This window comes from Carcharodon carcharias, chromosome 18 (assembly GCF_017639515.1).
Source record: "Carcharodon carcharias isolate sCarCar2 chromosome 18, sCarCar2.pri, whole genome shotgun sequence".
Classification (NCBI taxonomy): domain Eukaryota; kingdom Metazoa; phylum Chordata; class Chondrichthyes; order Lamniformes; family Lamnidae; genus Carcharodon; species Carcharodon carcharias.
Window position 1 is genome coordinate 26,819,129 of NC_054484.1, and position 20,759 is coordinate 26,839,887.

General features: G+C 43.1%; 1 protein-coding gene across 1 annotated transcript in view; it reads left to right on the plus strand.

The window, feature by feature from the left end:
* Positions 1-20,759, plus strand: part of slc5a3b (solute carrier family 5 member 3b) — a 78,793-nt gene that overhangs the window by 47,842 nt on the left and 10,192 nt on the right. The window contains exon 5 of the mRNA XM_041210617.1: positions 3,662-3,795. Within this exon, the coding sequence (XP_041066551.1) occupies positions 3,662-3,795 (134 nt within the window). The remainder of the gene's footprint in view (positions 1-3,661; positions 3,796-20,759) is intronic.

The following is a 20,759-nucleotide window of genomic DNA, read 5'->3' on the forward strand; positions in this document are numbered from 1 at the left end:
ATGACGGGACTGACATATGAGGAGAGATTGAGTTGATTAGGATTATATTCGCTGGAGTTCAGAAGAATGAGGGGGGATCTCATAGAAACGTATAAAATTCTAACAGGACTAGACGGGGTAGATGCAGGAAGGATGTTCCCGATGGTGGGGAGTCCAGAACCAGGGGTTACAGTCTGAAGATATGGAATAGACCATTTAGAACTGAGGTGAGAAGAAATTTCTTCACCCAGGGAGTGGTGACCCTGTGGAATTCGCTACCACAGAAAGTAGTTGAGACCTAAGCATTGTATGTTTTCAAGAAGGAGTTAGATATAGCTCTCGAGGCGAAAGGAATCAAAGGATATGGGGAGAAAGCGGGAGCAGGCTGTTGAGTTGGATGATCAGCCATGATCATAATGAATGGTGGAGCAGGCTCGAAGGGCCGAATGGCCTACTCCTGCACCTAGTTTCTATGTTTCTATGTAAGTAACATTTGCACCACACAAGTGCCAGGCAATGACCATCTCCAACAAGAGAGAATCTAACCATCTCCTCATGACATTCAATGGCATTACCATTGCCGAATCCCCCACTATCAACAACCTGGAGGTTACCATTGGCCACAAACTGAATTGGACTAGTCATATAAATACTGTGGCTACAAGAGCAGGTCGGAGGCTAGGAATCCTGCAGCGAGTAACTCACCTCCTGACTCCCCGAAGCCTGTAAACAAGGCACAATTCAGGAGTGTGATGGAATACTCTCCCCTAGACTGGATGAGTGAAGCTCCAAGAACACTCAAGAAGCTTGACACCATCCAGGACAAAGCAGTCTCCTTGATTGGCACCCCATTCACAAATATTCACTCCCTCCACCACAGAGGCACAGTGGCAGCAGTGTGTACCATCTACAAGATGCGCTGCAGAAACTGACCAAGGCTTCTTCGGCAGCACCTTCCAAACTCATGATCACTACCATCTAGACGGACAAAGACAGCGGATACACCACCACCTGGAAGTTCCCCTCCAAGCCACTCACCATCCTGACTTGGAAATATATTGCCGTTCCTTCATTGTCACTGGGAAAAATCCTGGAGCTCCCTCCCTAACAGCACTGTGGTGTACCTACGCCACATGGATTGAAGTGGTTCAAGAAGGCAGCTCACCACCACCTTCTCAAGGGCAATTAGGGATGGGCAATAAATGCTGGCCTAGCTAGCGATGCCCACATCGCATAAATGAATTTTAAAAAGCAGACTGCTATAGATTGGAGCTCAGAATTTGCATCACACCAGTCAAAGCAGTTGAGAAGCTGAGCCCGAGTTTAGAATGTTGGCCAATTGTCAATATTATATTTCATTAACCATTTAATTTTCTACTTGCATAACTCATCAAAATTATTCCATAGCTTGCTAATTGTTGCCTCATTACTTGTTTCATAGCAAGTAACAAGCTTGCAATTGGCTTTGTGCATCTACACTATTCATGTGAATTGGAAACAGTAGGATTTGAAACACTGACCACTGTAGTACTCCATTCAGTACACCCCTGTCCCCAGTCTTAAGTTACACTTTTTATGATTGCTCTTTGATTCTATGTCTTTACCCAGGGTGTGCAGTCTTAACAATTCAATTCTGAGTTGAGCTGCCACCCCACAACTGGTTTGTTGCCAAGACCATCTTTTCTCTGGAAAATGATGTTCTCCTCTTGTTTTACCAGTACAACTGTGTATATACTTCAGAATAATTCATTGTGTGAAACATTTTGGTGTGTGATAAGTGATTATCTAGTTATATATACTAAAAATGGTGCTCAGTTTTGGAGCCCTATTTGCAACACTGATAGCATTGTTAAATAGGTTTGTGGTTGAGCGGTGCCTTCCAACTATTCGGACTTTCCTCTTGAAAATATTGTATAAATTTTAACTACTCAACTTATCCATCTATTTACCTTCATACTTTTTTTCTTTGATTATATATTTACCTTGAATTACCATCTTAAAGGTTGCCCATTTTTTTCCCTCCATGGAAGCTGTCTGAACACTGCATACCATGTTACTTTTTTTAGCTCATCCCTCAATCTGCTGAACATTTACCCTTTTGAAATCATATATGGCTCTAAGGCTTCTCTGAATATTATTGTAGTGGATTTCCGGAGAGATTTCAGATTTAATTTAGTGTGGTCACTCATCATCATATGTTCTAGTACATCGACAGTTTGGTTGTGATTCTGTATGTATGAAAACGAGGTCTAGATGTAAATTCCCTTTAGTGAGGTTCGTAACAGATTGTATCAAGAAACAATTAGGCAGCAAGTTCTGGTTTTGTTACCTTGCTTCAGTTAATGTGTTGGTTGAAGGCATCCATTATTATTGTATTATTGACATTCTACTGTTCTTATAAGTTGGAGACAGTAAACATGAGCAAGAAGCACATCTAGGTATAAGGGGTTGTGAGAACACGTCCTAACTCACCTTTGTGTGATGCTAACATAGGAACACTTGACATATTTATCTGAAATTAGAGGTACCTTAAAAACAGGTAGCTTTTGGTTAAGTTCTCCTGTGGTATTATGAGTGGAAATCTTTGCCCTCCATTTACAGTCCTCCGAATGATGTCATAGGAAGTGATGTTCTATCTTTGATGACTACTTTCAGGATGTGGTTCCAAAGCATAAAATCAGGCACCTAGAGGGGACTGAAAGATGATGTTCTTCTCCATGTCCTAAATATATGAGAATAGTTACAAAAACAAAAATACCTGGAAAAACTCAGCAGGTCTGACAGCACCTGCGGAGAGGAATACAGTTAATGTTTCAAGTCCGTATGACTCTTCACCAGAACTAAGGAAAAATAGAAAAGAGATGAAATATAAGCTGGTTTAAGTGGGGTGGGTGGGACAAGTAGAGCTGGATAGAGAGCCAGTGATAGTTGGAGATTGCCAAAAGATGTCATAGACAAAAGGACAAAGAGGTGTTGACGGTGGTGATATTGGCTAAGAAATGTGCTAATGGTGACATTATGGGTAGAAAGCAGGAAGAGCAAGATACAGATAGCCCTAGTGGGGGTGGGGTGGGGGGGAAGGGAATGAAATAGGCTAAAAGGTAGAGATAAAACAATGGATGGAAATACATTTAAAAATAATAGAAATAGGTGAGAAAAAATATATATAAATTATTGGAAAAAGGGGGATCGGAAAGGGGGTGGGGGTGGGGGAGAGAATTCATGATCTAAAGTTGTTGAACTCAATATTCAGTCCGGAAGGCTGTAAAGTGCGTAGTCGGAAGATGAGGTGCTGTTCCTCTAGTTTGTATTGAGCTTCCCTGGAACATTGCAGCAGGCAAAGGACAGACATATGGGCATGAGATCAGGGTGGTGTGTTGAAATTGCAATTTATATGAGAACGATTATACAGTTTCATAGGTTCTGAAGCTAGTATGGTATTTAAAAATTTCTCCTCAAACAAGAGGCAAACAAAAAATGTTCCCTTTTATTGGACCTACTTGCCCTTCGAGAGCAGCTCACTTCTTCTGAGTGAGAAATGACTGGGCTTATGAGATGTTAAATGGTGTTTTCGTAGATGTAACCATTGGATTCAAAAGTTTCCATCTCTTTTTCTCTCCTCTTTCCCTGCCTTCCCCTCCATTCCTGCCCCCAACTCCCGTTATTTCTTTAACAGACTGAGACAGCTGCTGCCATACGTCGTACAGTGGAGGCATTACTGGCACGTGGAGCTGTGGTGAGGAACCTGGAGAACTTGGGAGAACAGACCCTGCCATACAAAATATCCAAACACAACCAGCGGCACACCAGTGGCGGGTATGTCTGTTGTAGAGAAGCAAAGATTTGGAGATTGCTATAAATGCTGCTACATTTTGGGAGGTTTTATCCTAGATATTCTCTTTGCCACTGGCCATTCCAGCTGTAAGCATACATAACTGATACGCCTCATGACCCAGTAAATCTTTAACTGTCGAGCAGCTATGTAAATGTACTGAAACCCGAGGGTTAAATGGCGAATTCTTGTCATTGTACTGCTGTTTACTGGGATATCACATGCTCTACCTGCAGTTTCAGAACGTAGATGACTATACGTTCTAGCAAAGTTTAAACCAAAAAGCAAATTTGTTTATTGTTGAGCCATTAAATGAACAGCACTTAATACAAACTCTTATTGTAATTGCATCCTTTTCTTTTCTCCCTGAACTGTCAAAACAAAACACATGTTTCTCTAGTATTAACTCAATATAAATCTGATCTTTGAAACACAATTGCTGGCTTCATTCATGCCATTGTGGAGCCACTGTCTTCAGTCTCTGTCACAAATTTCATTCCCTACCCACCCATTCCATCTCTCTCCCTGTCAATTGCCTGAGGCTGAACTGGACTTTGCAATCTTGATGTTGCACTTGACCTGGAGATGAGCTTTCTAGCCACATATCTGTGCCATCACTGAGACTGCTTATTTGCACCTCCATAACATTGCCTGGCTCTGCCCCTGCCTGAATTCATCTGCTGCTGAAACCCTCACTATAGCTTTGTCAATTGTTGATTTTATTATTCCGTTGTACTCTTGGCTGGCCTCCCATCTTCTACCCACCATGAATTTAAACTCATTCAAAACTCAGCTACCCCTGTCATAACATGCACCAAATCCCGTTCACCCATCATCCCTGTATCTGCTGACCAATATTGGCTCCCATTTAACCAAGGCTTCAATTTTAAGAATCTGAGATTCTTGTAAAATACCTCCAAAGCGTTGCCCCCCTCTCAACTTCTCCAATCTCCTTCAGTCCCACAACTCTCCAAGATAACTGCTACTCTAATTCTGGCCTCCTAGAGCCCTGATTTTATTTGCTCCTGCATTGGTTCCTTTAGCTGCTGAGACCCTAACATCTGGAATTGCCTCTCTACCTGTCTTTCCTTTTTTAAGATTATTCTTAAAATCTATCTCTTTGATCTACCTTTGGGCCGGGATTTTTCCATCGTTGGGTGGGCTTGGCCAGGGGCTGGCGGGGGCAGTTGGTAAGCCGACCGCCACCCGTGATCAGGGCCGGACAGCGATTTCACGCTGACGAGCCAATTAAGGCCCGCCCAGTGTGAAATGCGTGCTGCAGCGCTCAGTGCTGTCTGTGTGGAGGGCAGGGCGAGAGCGCAGGCTCACATGCGCGCAAGTGCGTGCTGGAAAAGTTCCCTGAGGCAAGAGCTGCCTCAGGGAGATGATGAGTTTTGAAAGTGAAAACTAAAAATTTTTAAAACATTAAAAAACATGAGCAGGGACATGTTGTAAATTCGGATGAAATTTTTAAATTTTTATTAATGATGGATCAAAACCTCATCCCGCCTGTGGATGAGGTTTTGCAAAAATCCAAAGGCTGCCTGGCCTTTTCGTCTGCCCATCAACCGTAAAGATGGACGGGGAGCGAAAAATTTAATTCAGTTACATTGTTAATGGCCTTTTAATTGTTGGGGTGCACTACCAACTCCTGTGCGTGCCTGTCGACTGAAATATCGTACGAGTGCACGATGATGTTGGGACGCTTGCCCAATGTCACCGCGTGTCATTTTACGCTCCAGCGGGTCAGGCATACACTCGCCCTCTCAGTGAAAATTCCTGCCCTTGGTCATCCGCACTATGGCTATCTGCACAAATATTTTCTTATATGGTTCGGTGTCAAATTTTATTGATAACATTCCTCTGAAGCACCTTGGGACATTTTACCTCATTAAAGATGCTACATAAGTACAAGTTATTTTTGACTGGTGCGATAGAGATTCTGAGTTCCAGCCTATAGCAGTCTGTTTTCTCTTTCTTCAGCAAGTGTTAGCTTATTAAGTTTCGTTTTATTTGGCAGAAGCCAATCGATGTATATTAATGCTTTTGGTGTGCCTGACACTTTTCCCCTACAATTTGCAGAAAAAGCTACCAGTGTTATAATTAGCCATGTAATGGATAAAAATGCTTTATTTTTGTCACTAGTATCTCATAAGTATACACATTTTCATATATAATTTTGTGTGCGTCAATGAGGGATATTAAGGCTATTAACAGGTGTCAGCTCTTGGGTTCTAGAATAACAATCCCCATGCAGATTTGAGCTCATTCTATTCTACCCACGAGTGTTCCCGCTCCTCAGTTTCAGAAAAACATCTAGTATTGCACTGACATTCATTGTTTCACTGCACAGCAGCCATCATTCTGGCTTCTCTGAGTGAAAATGCCCTTTAATGCCAAATTTTAGAATCTCTTGCTTTGGACCCTTGTCTCCAAGGAGCTAATGGGGACTATCCTATTTCACATTGAATTTTTAATCCCGTTAATCTGGATTGAATTCAAGGTTAGGCACTAAAGGGAAAAGTGGAAGGTGATGGCGTAGTGGTAACATTGCTGAACTAGTAATCCAGAGGTTCAGGCTAATGCTGTGGAGACATGGGTTCAAATCGCACCAAAGCAGCCAGTGGAATTTAAATTCAATCAATTAATAAATTCAACTAATTAATAAATAAATCTGGAATTGAAAGGTAGTCTCAGATATGGTGACCAGCAAGCCATCGCTGATTGTCGTAAAAACCCATCTAATTCACTAATGTCCTTTAGGAAAGGAAATCTGCTGTCTTCACCTGACCTGGATACATGTGACTCCAGAACCACAGCAATGTGGTTGACTCTTAACTGCTCTCTGAAATGGCCCAGCAAGTCACTCAGTTGCACCAAACTGCTACAGCAGAGTCTAAAAGGGGCATCAGATGGGTGGCTGTGATAAAACAAGGTGGGTCACCATCACCTTCTCAAAGGTCAATTAGTTATGGACAACAAATAATGTAACGCCACCCAGTTTCTTCTTTCCTTTCATGCTTTTGTATTTCAGTTTTGATTCCATTGAATAGACATATTTTAGATAGGTTGTAACGGCTGCACCCATGTCCCCACCTGTTCATGGAAATTAAGCACTGCGTGGGTGTTAAATATTTTAAGATCTGAGTTCCAAATATTTCAAAACAAGCCACAAAAAGCTATTTGTGGGTTTTGCCAGCTGAGGAGGTTTATGAAAACAAACATTGAGTTTATCTTCGAGCCAAGTTGAAGTGCTAGAGTTGAAAGGTGGTGTTGCAATGTTGAACACATGATTTTCATGGTATCTTTTTCACCTTTACATCCAAGCTGCTCAATAGAGCAAAAGTGATTTTTTAAAAAACTGTGGTAAATAAATAGCTCCTCTAAACCAATGTCTAAGGAAAATTGATGCACAAGGTCATCTGTAATGATCTTCACTTTAATTCAGTTTCAGCAGCTAGGCTTTTACAAAACTGAACATGCCGTTAAACGTGTTTCTGGCGCAATGTCTTGTTCTGGTCTGTCTTGTTACCTTTAAATAGGCAATATCTAGGTAAGAATATGTAATGATGATTTGGCCTATTAAGCCAAAGACAATATACCATCTACTGTGTCATGAATTCTGTCCTATTCGTTTAATATCTGAAGAGAAGTTTTTGCAGAAGTGTTTTTGATGTTCAAAAAAGGATAATTATTCTAATCTGATACTCCTTGTCAGTACGCAACACCTTAATCTTCACTTTTGTCCCAATTGTTTTTAAATGCAGTTATTAAGGTGAAGGGCCATAGTCCACAGCGCAGGACACAGCCAGGAATTTCTTTAAAAATCACTAGCGTAGACTATAGTTTTACGAGTGGTAGTGGAAAAAGGATTAAGCAGTGTTGGCTTGGCTCAGTGGTTGTACTTGCTACTATGAACCAGAAATGGGGGTCCAGGCCCCAGCTCAGGCCTTGAGCATTCTCAGCTGACATTTCAGAACAATACAGAGGGAGTGCTGTGTTTTGGATGTTAAACTTGAGGCTTCATCCTGACCTGCTATTCAAAGAAGAATATATTCCACCCAATCTTGATTTCAAAGGTAATTAACTGGTTGTGAAGTGCTTCGGGATTCCTTGTGGATGTAAAAGATGCTCATGTAAATGGAAGTTTGTACTTTCTTTAAATACTTCTGAATGCTCAGCTGCTTTCTGACTTTGATCTATTTTTGGCTGAAGTTTGCCCATTTCTCGCCACTTTAATATAATATAGAAATGGAGATGAAATTTCAAAAAACTTGGTTTGACATTAAAGATAGTGCAGTCAGATTGAATAATATGGTCAAGCTATTGGCATCTACACAGTCCACATTGCTATTTCAATGGTTGGTTTTTGTAGCCTACAAAAGGAAAAATGTACATTGCAGGGTACGGGGAACTGAGAGAATCTGCCAATGCATTTAATGGATTAGCACGAACAACCATAGCATCTTGCATTTATTTAGGATCCCTGGTGCAAAAAATTGCCTTGAAGAGTGTATTGATATTTTTCCCAGTAATTAACAGAACCTCTTGGGACCTTGAAACAAGTTACCATGTGGAAGAGATCACTGACTCACCCTTAATTTCTTCAATATCTCATGGGTAGCTTAAGGTTGAAATGTTGTACCAGATGTGTACAATGCGGAATTCTAAACTGCTCCTTTCATTGTTACTTCTTGAAACTTTAGTATGTAACCAGGTATAGCTTCCCATACATTTGAGCACTCAGGGACTGAATTCACTAAGATTCATTAAGTTCTTTTAATAGGCATTCTTATTCCTTCACTTATGGGTGTGCCTGAAGCATGAAGCTTACGGTGCTGTACACCACCAAGGAAAAATTCATTCTCACAAGAAAACTGATTCTTTGAGTATCGGTTGAACCTGGGATAAAAAATAAAAATATGCTGTCCTTTTCTTCAGCATAAGGACTTGACATTTAAATAAGAATTTGTAGAGGGGAAGAGGCTGGAAGATTCTTGTTCCTGCAGATAAGGTGACATTGAATACTGGGAACATTTGGAGCCAGGTTTGTTTGTAGGAAAGTCAACTTTTAATGATATTTTAAACATGTCTTCATGGGGTTGTGAACATTGCTGGCATGGCTGCATTTATTGACCATCCATAGATTCCTGAGAAAATGGTGTGCTGTTTTCTTGAATAGCAGCAGCTCCTGTGATGGTGGAGATGGCATTCTACTATGGTGTTAGGATTTTGACCCAGTCCTGATGGCTGAATGGCATTTTGTACATTCTTGAGGCTAGTGTCAGATTTGGGTTGGAATCTTCCAGGTCCTAAACCCGTTGGCAGCAGCAGCAGGACTTCAGGCCCAGTCTCATGGCTGTTGGCCAATTAAGACCCGTCTTCAGGATCACCATTGAATTAGGGACAGTGGGTGGCCTGAGGGGATGGGAAGGCCAAGCAGTGCCCGCGATGTGAGAGCAGCTGGCAGCCTTCACTGTGCAGTGAGAGTGCTCCTGAACACTCGGGGACACGAGAGAGCAGTGAGATGGAGGGGAGACAAGGCTGATGGCACTACAGGACTTCTCTTTAACTCGATCACTCTTTGTGACAGCACGAGAGACTGCTGCAATGGCAGGCCTGTGCCCCTAAATGATCACTGTCTCACTGTTTTCCCATGCAAAGGTCAGATCGGCTGTAACTGTCAGGCCTCCAGGACCTCCCGCTGTGCTCTCGCATTCTGTGAGCTACCGAGTTGTTGTTACTGCACGGGACTCCTGTTCACCTCTGGAAAGGTTTGAATACCCAGTGAAAATGGCTAATGATTGTCTCCCCACCATTATCATATGGGTTCCCAATGCTGTACTCAGCTCGTTCTTGGGAAAAATGACCGGAGCCAGGATCACTTTGGCAAACCAGCCCAATGCATTTTTTTTGTCAGATGTCCCCGCCCCCCCGGGGTTAGGAAACCCCTCCTTCGATATGTGAAATGGGGTGCAGGATTCCAAGACACTGGCTCTTGCAATTGTGATAATCTGCCCATGATAATTATTTTGTTTTCTCGCCCTCATTCAACCCCCACTCCCTTGCCCCTTTCCAATTTTTTGTGTCTGCCAGTGCCATTTGCTACCATGACAGTGTAGCTAATTGTTGTATAGAGCCAGTTTGAGTGCCAACGAGCTACTTAATTGTTGACACCATTGTAGTTCAGCCCAATATTGTTCTGGCATCCAGTAAGGGTCACTAAATAGCAATCCGGTTTTGTTTATGCTCTCCTGGTCCCCAGTTAAAGAGTTTGGTCTACTTAAAGAGAAGAACTCCAGAGGACCAGTGGTTTTAGCACCCATTGGGTTGAATAGTATAGAGGAGCAAACGGCAGGCCCCCCTCCCCGCCCCAACCACATTGGCATCAGGCCAACCAACAAGCAGCCCCACAGCAATAAGGTGACTTGGGGCTCATTAACGAGGTTTTGAGTCAGTCTTCCGTCCTTCATTGGGGTGGAGGTCCCGCCTTCTGGAGCTGCCAGCCAAACTGATTGGCTGGCGGCTCCATCAGTCCCGGCAGTGCTAGGAGGGCATGAATGGCAGCTACTGGGACTACAACTGAAGAGAGGAGCCCGAGGTCTAGGATCCTTGGAGCAGGTAAGTTGGTAGGAGCGTTCGGGACAGGGGCAGTTGCAGGGAGAGGGTGGGTTTAGGAGGGGGAGCGGATGGGAGGGAAAGGATGGAAGGGACATTCAGTGAAAGGGGGGCTTCCCCGCAATCAGCAAAGGGCAGCCCCCGAAGAGTGACCCCTTCCTCCCTTTTCACTCTTTGACCACTCGAGGTTAAAAACCGGGCTTTCCGCTCCATCCCTCTTGCCCACGCCAAACCTATTATGATTAGAAGCCTAATTGACCCTTAAATGGTCATTTTAATATGGCGGACAGGGTGCCGATTTCAACGTCTGCCTGCCACCCATATTATGGGGTTGAGCTCGGGTGGGTGGGAAGATGGTGGGATGGCTGCCCCCGCCATTTTATATGCCCCCTCTTTTCCCACCCCCCCCAACCACCTTTGAGGGAAACGCACCCACCGGGGGCACGTAAAATTTAGCCCGTTGCCTCTGCCTCGGGATAGATTTGATATCCAAGCAAATTTACACCAGTATATTTTAAGGGTTAACAGTAACAGCTGTGAGCGAACAGAAATGTATAAGGTCAAAATCTTTCTTGCAATACTATAACGTGAAGAACAGAAGTTTGGCCACAATTCAAATGAGAAGAATTAAAGTTTCTACACATTTAATGTTTATATCTGAGATATGATTTCAGTTTTGCTCATTTGTTTTCTCCAGGCTGCAGAGGATAAACATCATGGTCTGGTATCCAAGCTGTCACACTTGCACCTTTTGTCTTCTTGTATCACATGTTTTAAATTGTAGAACTATTACTCAAGTTAAGGAAAATAATGGTGTAAAAACAAAATATGATTGTTATAAATTTGAGTTTAACCAGATGTTAGGAGATATAACCGAACCTATCAAATTTCATATTAAAACAGAAAAGTTTGGCAATGCTCAGCAGGTCTGGCAGAATCTGTGGCGAGAGAAACAGACAAGGGACCGGGTTTTCGTGCCTCATGGAGGTGCGAACTGGGCTGTGAAACGCTGAACATGATTTTTTTTTTGGCTGGGGAAGCAATTTTCCTGTGCCCTCCTGACCCCACACCATATTCATGTGTTTTTTTTTGGTGTATCGGGAAGGCCCCGGGTGCAAATCGTGCACGCACCTCTTCTGAGGTCAGGTCCTCGTTGGGAGGACCACAGGAGATTTGACTTTCCTCCTGCACAATATTTCTGTGTAACTGGTGTGGGTTTTGTAAGTTGTTTAAAAAAAAAGCACACCTCCTTGGAGTGCTCATGACCACCAGGGAAGCCTGCTGAGGAGCTGGGAAAGGTAAGTGTAAAATGTTTTGACACCTTCAAATTTCACTATTAGCTGCTGTATTGTAATATTGATTTATTTTTAATGTGATTCATCATGGGGATCTATACTGCAAAGGTAAGTTGATCCTTACATTGACTAGCATTGTGTAATTATTGTCACGCATTGCAGTATTTTTCCAATTGTCACAAGTGCTATAATGAAAATGCCAAAAAAAAGGTCCTTTCCGCTTCTGCTAACATGTTTTGTGCTGTGCTTTAAGCTGACTGACAGCTCTGGCTGTCTTAAAAAAAAACCTTGGCCTGAACCGAGCGGCATGCATTGCCACTGTGCTAAAAGTTCCCCTGACCCCATGCTGCTGTGTACTTCTTCCAGGATCTTCTGATCTCAGCTGCCACAGAAACGCACAGCACAATATCTCCCCTCTAACTCCAGTGAGCTGAGGAGAGTTGGGGCAAGGAGAGGATGTGCCCCCTTTTTTGCAGCACTAGTACCTTTAAAGGCCCAGTCTTTGAGTGCGGGTGACTGGGTGGTCAAGGATAGTTGGGTCAGGAGTCAGTCAAGTTGGATTGGGGTAATCGGGTCCGGTCGGTGAGTGGTAGGATCGGGGGTAGTCAGATACGGTGGGGTGTTAGTTGGGTTAGATTGGGGCAGGTGATTAAGGAGGTAATTTGTAGTTACCCAGGTATTAGACCAGGGTTTAATCTGTCTAAGATTTCCTGTGTAGCAATGCAGGTAAGTCCTGTGGAACTGTCTGATGTCTCTGATTTTTGCCGAGAGTAGGAGACACTCGTGCAGGGTCTTGGGGAGCAGAGGACTTCTTCGGACATTTAAACTTCTGGGCAATTCTCACTTCTGGATGGTATTAACGTGCATCTTCCGTCATACGTCCGGTCTCTTGACTATCTGGAGACTGGAAGACTTGGGCCCTTGTACCACTCCATTGATTGACAGGCACAGCTTTGAACTGGAAATAGGACACCATTCTGTCCTGTTTCAGGCAATGTAGTTGGAAACTTTTATTATGGCAGCTCTGTAGACATTATGAATGCTTGTCTGGATTTCAAAGTCTGATAAAGGCTTCAGCTCAGTAGGCAGTCTATAGAACAGTTTTAAACTTATTAAGGGGCTCTCAATACTTAATATGCCTTTGATGTGATTTCTTGTTTGTAAACAAACCTAATAGGCACTTAAAGGATTTTTCACTGGAGTAGTTATTTTTCTTCTCAGTTTCAAGAATAGTATGTTTGAAGTCCGGCGTTTATTAGCGTTTTAGAGGCTTTTTTCCCCCAATGATACTAATATAATTCCTATTGCTATTGCATGGCTCCTGAAGTCTGTACATAGTGCAATGGGTGCGTGGCTATGGAGGATACATGTGCATAGTGGTGACATGGGAGATCTGAGGGGGCAATATCATGTGGGTGGGGTGTGAGGGGGCATGCAGGTGGCAGTGACTATTTGAGGTGACATTGGATGGCATGAGCAACCTGAGGGGGTGATAGCTGGGTGAAGGGTGAGATTTAGGGGGCCTTAAAACAATGTGCAGAGCTGGGCTGCTGTGTCGGAGAATGAAGACTGATCTTTCAAATAGCCTGCCTCCGCACCTACACTGCTTGGACACTCCATTTTGGCTTGTAAAATGCACTGTGGGCCCAACCCCTGCACGAAAAGACAAAAGTCCCAGCAAAGTTGCTCATTGGTCGGTATACATTTCAGAAGGTGCAAAAAGGTGCAAGTCAGGTTTTCTTGAGCCCACACGAAAACTTGGGCCAATGTTTCAGGTCAATGACCTTTCATCAGATGGTGTTCACTCTGATTCTCTCTCCACAAATGCTACCAGACCTCCTCCAGGATTTCAGATTTGCAGCACTTTGTTGTTGTGTTAAATTTCATATTTGGAGGGAGTCCCATTTAATTTGGTTTGACAACGTAACCTATTTTGATTAATCTCATTGTTTATTCAAAAAAGTTCCATTTGTTGAAATCCATCTCAATTATAAACCCCACTCTTAACATTTCACTTTATTGAATTGCTCTGGTTTGAAAAAAATACTTTGAACCAAAATCACCTTAATTGATATTTGTCAGATATGTTACACCATACCTTTGTTAGTTTTGCATTTAAAATGTCCCTCATTACACAGAAATGTCACTCTATTGGAGTCTGTACAGTCTATTTTTGCTCACTTTAAAATGATCGACTTCAGTCCATTATTTCTTTGATGATCATGTTATGTAAATTGTAGAGAACAGCTATATTTTAAATGGTGTTTACACTTGGCTTTCAACCTCGAGCAGGAATTTTACATGAAAATGTTTACAAATGGGTAAAGGCCATTAGCCCAAGTCTATCATGTTTGACAGATAAATCATACTTACCTGCTTCAAATCTCCTCTTTTCAGGAATAAGTCCAATGACCTTGAGCCCTTTTAAATTTCCCACATTAATGATTTTCTTGGGTAACTTAGTTCACAACTCTTACTGCCCTTTGGCTGAAGAAGTTCTGCCTGACATTATTTTCTCCTAATCTTTAACTTCTGTTGCTGTTATTAGAATGCAGAACCATTTTGATTAGTGAACCATTTGTCCATAGCAATTTAGTCATTCCCTTCACAACACCGTGAGCATCATTTATGTCATCATGAGATCTTTAATTGTCACATGAACATGTCACAGCACTTTTTAAAAAATACTTGCACTTATATAGTGCCTTTCATGTCCTGGGACATTCTAAAGTGCTTCATGTCCAATAAATTAATTGTCGCTGTTTTATAGGCAGATGAGGCAACCAGATTGCACAAAGCAAGGCCCAGCAAACAGCTGCACCATAAATGACCAGCAAATTTGTTTTTGCTGGTTAATGTAGGGAACATTGTTTACTTTGAAAAATTACCATGGGTTCTTTTACATCTATAGAAGGAGGTGGGGTCTTGGTTCAATGTCTCAGGACAACACCTTCCTAAATTTTGTCAGTCTAGAGTACTGTGGCCCATCAGGGTTCTGAATGCAGCACGTGAGACGTTTTGTTGACTATTGCCCTCGCGCCGGGTTGCCTGATTCCACCGGTTTCCGCAAGCATAGTTATTTTCCAACCGTTATTACTAAAGTAATATGCACGCAACGCAGGGGCACGTGAAGTGAGTTGCATGCTGATTGCACACAACGTTGATGGTGAGAGCCGTGTGCTCCCTCTGCGTCCAATCAAAGCAGTGCTATGGTTCAATCGGCACGCCTCACAAATTCTTATTCATGGGGTCATGGTTAGTGCACATGCCCGATTTCAATCTTGTGGTCCACTGAGATGGAGGAGGGCCACTCATGCAGCCCACTCACTAGTCTAGGTTGCCCATCACTGGTCTGGACACCGAAAGTGATTATATGCTAATTTGCAGAGACATAAAGCATGCTGATCTGGAAAGAGTTCTAAAGGTTAATTAATTAGTTGACTTACCCCACAACCCCCACCCCACCACCATTCAACAGTTTAATTGTTTACATTTTACTCATTAGCCAGGAGTTTTCACTCCCGTTTGCAGTGGGCGCCATAGCAAGTGGACGCAGAATATATCTGGAGCTCGCAAAAATCGGTTTCACATAATCCTAAAACCAGTTTGCGATCATCTGCTCCACCCGTCACTAGCGGGCTGTGTTTCCCACTGCCGCACTAGAACCTCATTATAAGCCCTGCTCGCCGGAATCATCCCCCCACACTGGACTATGAGCTAATCACACTGATGTGTTTCACAATGGTACATAAGCGACGTGCACCTGGCGACCTGCACTTTGCTCTGGACTTCAAGGTTTGTTTGCCCACTTTGCTTTGGTCAGCACTCATGCTCATCAGCACCAGTCTTCACAGGCAGCACCACATCACTTTTAGGGGGCTCACAGGCAAGCTTGTACCTACCAAACCAGCCTTAAGGCGGGGGGTGGCTTTTCAACGGATGCAGGGCTAGGGCTTGCTTAATGAAGTGGGAGAAGTGGCTTCAGGCAGGGGAATAGGTTGCAGGGTGAGGGCTTTACTGCGGAAGGAGGGATATCTCAGGGTTTGTGTGGGGGCACATGTTGATCTGTGCATGTGGCCTCAAGATGGTGAGGGCTGAGGAGGCAGTCTCCAGAGGAGATGAGGCTAGATAGAGATGTGAGGGAGTGAGTGGTGATGTCCTTTGAACTGGCAGTGAGTGAGATGCCAGTGAATGTGTGATGGCCTTGTGAGTGTGTGAGTTTAGAGTGACGATTTGGTTGATCTACCTGGCGTCACGGATGAGATCATTCATCTTCTTTCTGGACTGGATGGCCATCCTCTTCTGTGCGGTGTTGACATTGACATTGACCACCCACTGCCACCGCCTCACAAGCTGTAGTGGTGAGATTGCTGGACTTCTTGTGGCCAAACCGGGGGTAGAGGACGTCGTAGTGGGCTCCAAAAGGCATTCCGATGATGGGTCACTGAACTCTTCTTGGCTTTCGGGGCCATGCCTTCATTGGAGCAGGCCTGGGTTGCAAGCATTGAGAAACGTGGGTGCCATGCCTAAACTGCAGCTGCGAACCGAGTGAGGAAACAGTGAAGTAATGGCATGGCAGGCAATTCAGAGGCCACCTGCCAGTGAGACTGCGTATATCCTGTGGCCGCATAATTAATGCGGCGGGAAACAGATAATACAGCACAAAAACCAACCATTGCGGCTCATGGGAGAAACGTCTTTTTTCACACCAGCCACTGCATTTAGTCGTGCAATTCAGGGAAAATTTTGGCCATTAAATTGGATGGAGCATATCCACCTTCTTTCCTAAGTGGTTTCTGCTTTTCTACTCTGACAGAAGTATGATCTTTAAATGACAGCTTACCATCCTGACTTCAGTCCCAGCTCCTACTGCTGAGTTAAAATTGGAGACAGCCCGTCAGGACATGCACATGTGGAGCAGTTTTATAGAAATTCGCTGGAGTCGAAGGGGAGAGTGGCCATGTGAATACTATAATGCAGGAGGAGTTGTCAGGAAAATATAATAATTTCCATGATTTTGTTAGAATTTTTTGTAAAAATAGAGTAATAGGTGTGTATTGCGTGTGTGTGTGCTGCTTGTGTTCAATTAGAGGCAAACATAGGTGTCAGGGGAACATTTGCATTTTTAAATAAACCGGACTAGATTGTTTTCAAAAGAAGGAGTCAAATATGTCACCGAGCCAGGTAACGTTTAGAAAGGGTCTGTTTATTTTTCCCCAAAGATTACTGGTAAAACTTAGTACTATGAGAGATTTTTACTATCAGAAAGATAAAGTCCAAATACATAGTGAAATAATGGGGATTTGCATTCAAAAGGGAAAATATGTATAAAGGAGAGAAGACTGTTTGTAAGGGGGGCAGTTTAAGACCATAAGACATAGGAGCAGAAATTAGGCCGTTCGACCCATCGAGTCTGCTGCGCCATTCAATCATGGCTGATAAGTTTCTCAACCCCATTCTCCCTCCTTCTCCCCATAACCTTTGATCCCCTTACCAATCAAGAACCTATCTATCTCGGTCTTAAATACACTCAATGACCTGGCCTCCACAGCCTTCTGTGGCAATGAATTCCATAGATTCACCACTCTCTGGCTAAAGAAGTTTCTCCTCATCTCTGTTCCCTTTACTCTGAGGCTGTGCCCTCGGGTCCTAGTCTCACCTACTAATGGAAACATCTTCCCCACGTCCACTCTATCCAGGCCTTTCAGTATCCTGTACTGAAGTTTCAAGCAGATCCCCCCTCTTCCTTCTAAACTCCATCGCGTATAGACCCAGAGTCCTCAAACGTTCCTCATATGTTAAGCCTTTCATTCCTGGGATCATTCTCGTGGACCTCCTCTGGACCCTTTCCAGGGCCAGCACATCCTTCCTGAGATACAGGGCCCAAAATTGCTCACAATATTCTAAATGTGGTCTGACCAGAGCCCTATAAAGACTCAGCAGCACATCCCTGCTTTTATATTCTAGTCCTCTCGAAATAAATGCCAACATTGCATTTGCCTTCCTAACTACCGACTCAACCTGCAAGTTAACCTTAAGAGAATCCTGGACTAGGACTCCCAAGTCGCTTTGCACTCCAGATTTCTGAATTCTCTCCCCATTTAGAAAATAGTCCATGTCTCTATTTTCCTACCAAAGTGCATGATCTCACACTTCCCCACGTTGTATTCCATCTGTCACTTCTTTGCCCTCGATACTACCTGTCCCTCCACCTATCTTTGTATCATCTGCAAACTTATCCAGGATGCCCTTAGTTCATTCAGCTAGATCATTAATATATAAAGTGAAAAGTTGTGGTCCCAACACCGACCCCTGCGGAACTCCACTAGTCACCGGCCGCCATCCTGAGAAGGACCCCCTTATCCCCACTCTCTGCCTCTTGCCAGACAGTCAATCTTCTATTCATGCTAGTACCTTGCCTCTAACACCATGGGCTCTTATCTTACTGAGCAGCCTCCCATGCGGCACCTTGTCAAAGGCCTTCTGGAAGTCCAGCTAGATAACATCCATCGGCTCTCCTTTGTCTAACCTACTCGTTACCTCCTCAAAGAATTCTAACAGATTTGTCAGGCATGACCTCCCCTTGATGAAACCATGCTGACTTTGCCCTATTTTACCATGCACTTCCAAGTATTCTGAAATCTCATCCTTAATAATGGACTTTAAAATCTTACCAACGACCGAGGTCAGGCTAATCAGCCTGTAATTTCCTGTCTTTTGCCTCACTCCCTTCTTAAACAAGGGGGTTACATTAGCGATTTTCCAGTCCTCTGGGACCCTCCCTGACTCCAGTGATTCCTGAAAGATTGCCACTAACGCCTCCACTATCTCTTCAGCTATTTCCTTCAGAACTCTGGGGTGTAATCCATCTGGTCCAGGTGATTTATCCACCTTCAGACCTTTCAGTTTTCCTAGCACCTTCTCCTTGGTAATGGCCACCATACTCACCTCTGCCCCCCTGACTCTCTTGAACTTTGGGGATGTCACTCGTGTCTTCCACTGTGAAGACAGACGCAAAGTACCTATTCAGTTCCTCCGCCATTTCTTTGCTCCCCACTACTACTTCTCCAGTGTCATTTTCCAATGGCCCAATGTCCATTTTTGCCTCTCTTACCCTTTATATATCTAAAAAGACTCTTGCAATCTTCTTTTTTATTACTGGCTAGTTTACCCTCATATTTAATCTTCTCCCTCATTATTTCTTTTTTTAGTTGTCCTCTGTTGGTCTTTGTAGGCTTTCCAATCCCCTGGTTTCACACTGCTCTTCGCTGCATTGTATGCTTTCTCTTTAGCTTTTATGCTGTCCCTGACTTCCCTTGTCAGCCATGGTTGCCTCGTCCTCCCTTTAGTACACTTCTTCTTCCTAGGGATGAATTTTTGCTGTGTCTCCCAAATTACTCCCAGAAACTCCTGCCATTGTTGTTCCACTGTCTTTCCTGCTAGGCTCATCTCCCAGTCAATTCTGGCCAGCTCCTCCCTCATGCCTCTGTAGTTGCCTTTATTCAACTGTAATACCATTATATCTGATTCCAGCTTTTTTCCTCTCAAATTGCAGGGTAAATTCTATCATATTATGGTCACTTCCTCCTAAGGGTTCCTTCACCTTAAGCTCCCTTATCAAATCTGCCTTAAGATCCAAGAAGTGTGAAAAGCCTGCAGCCTGTATGTAACAAACTGCTGCCTCCAGGGTCTAAAGTTAAGAGAACTCGCTTTGAACTCGACTTGTTCAGGCTATCATGTTTCTTTGCCTGGGTCTTTTAAAATCTATGTGTCTTACTGTTGCCTTAATGAAAGTGTAACTGGGAGTTAGGTTGATTAGAGGATTTAGAGGTTATCATAATAGTAACTTGTAGATCTTCATATATATAAAAAAAAAATTCTCTTATTAATAAATGTTTAATCTAGTTTTGTAAAACCTATAAGACTTGGTGGTCTTATTACTACTGAATTCAAAGCATGCATCTCGAAATAAATACAAACTGCAAAACAAGTTGTGGCTGTTGTTTCAAGTTTCCTTTGGGATTTGAACAACTCAGCATTCACCATCGGCTGTACCATAACAGAGTAGAAGAATAGCACATGGGAATACGCTCGTTGAAATGAGCAAGAAGAAAAAATGTGCATTTGTGCATACCAGCCAATATGAAAAGGGAGGATTTTGATAGTCAAAAGGCTTTGTAATGTTAACTGGCATTTTAGAGGAGAGCCCCTTACTTTAGTGGAATTTTGGGGAGTTTTATCTGTTCGACTTTTATACAAGTGTATACTTGCCAAGTCATTAACTGTACAAAAGAATTTAGCAAAGGTCCCAAGACTGGCACCTAGGTCCCCACTCTCAATGTCGCTACAGACTGAGAAGTTCCTATTTTTGGCCACTCTTCATTTCCTGCTTTTAAGCCAGTTTTATACTTAGTGATTCTTTACCTGCTGTATGGCCACTTGATCTCTCACTGTTATTTTTAAAACAACTGCTGCATGTAGAATTTTGCAGGTATCCCCAGGGTGAGAAACAGCAACTTCCTAATTGAAAAGTAATATTTTAAACCTGCACTCTAGTGGGTATTTTGCACCCTTGTTGCTATATCCCACCCCCTAGTATGGAACAGTAATCCTAATGGTTTACAGCACCACCCTTTCAAGCCTGCAACTCAGATTTAAATCCAGACTGTTTCGATGTGATGAAAATCTCATCATGCCAGTTATAAAATGCTAAGTAAAAAAATATCTTGGCACTTTCAACCTATAGCAGGTGGGCACGGATCCATAATGTTATCATTTGGCATTGAACTGATGATCACACTGATCAATGGCTGTGTGGCATTGTTGTATTAATGCAACTAGAGGTAATGTTTGGGCTAAAGCATAATGTTAAGTAGTAATAGGGAGAAATATATTCTGCATTACAGAAATTTTCTATTATTCACATTTTAGTACTGGAAAGCAATGGTTTATACATTGCTTCTTAATAACTTGATAAGCACATCACTTTCTGTTCTTTGATGTTTGAGCAGCCACAGTGCTGACTCTCAGGATCC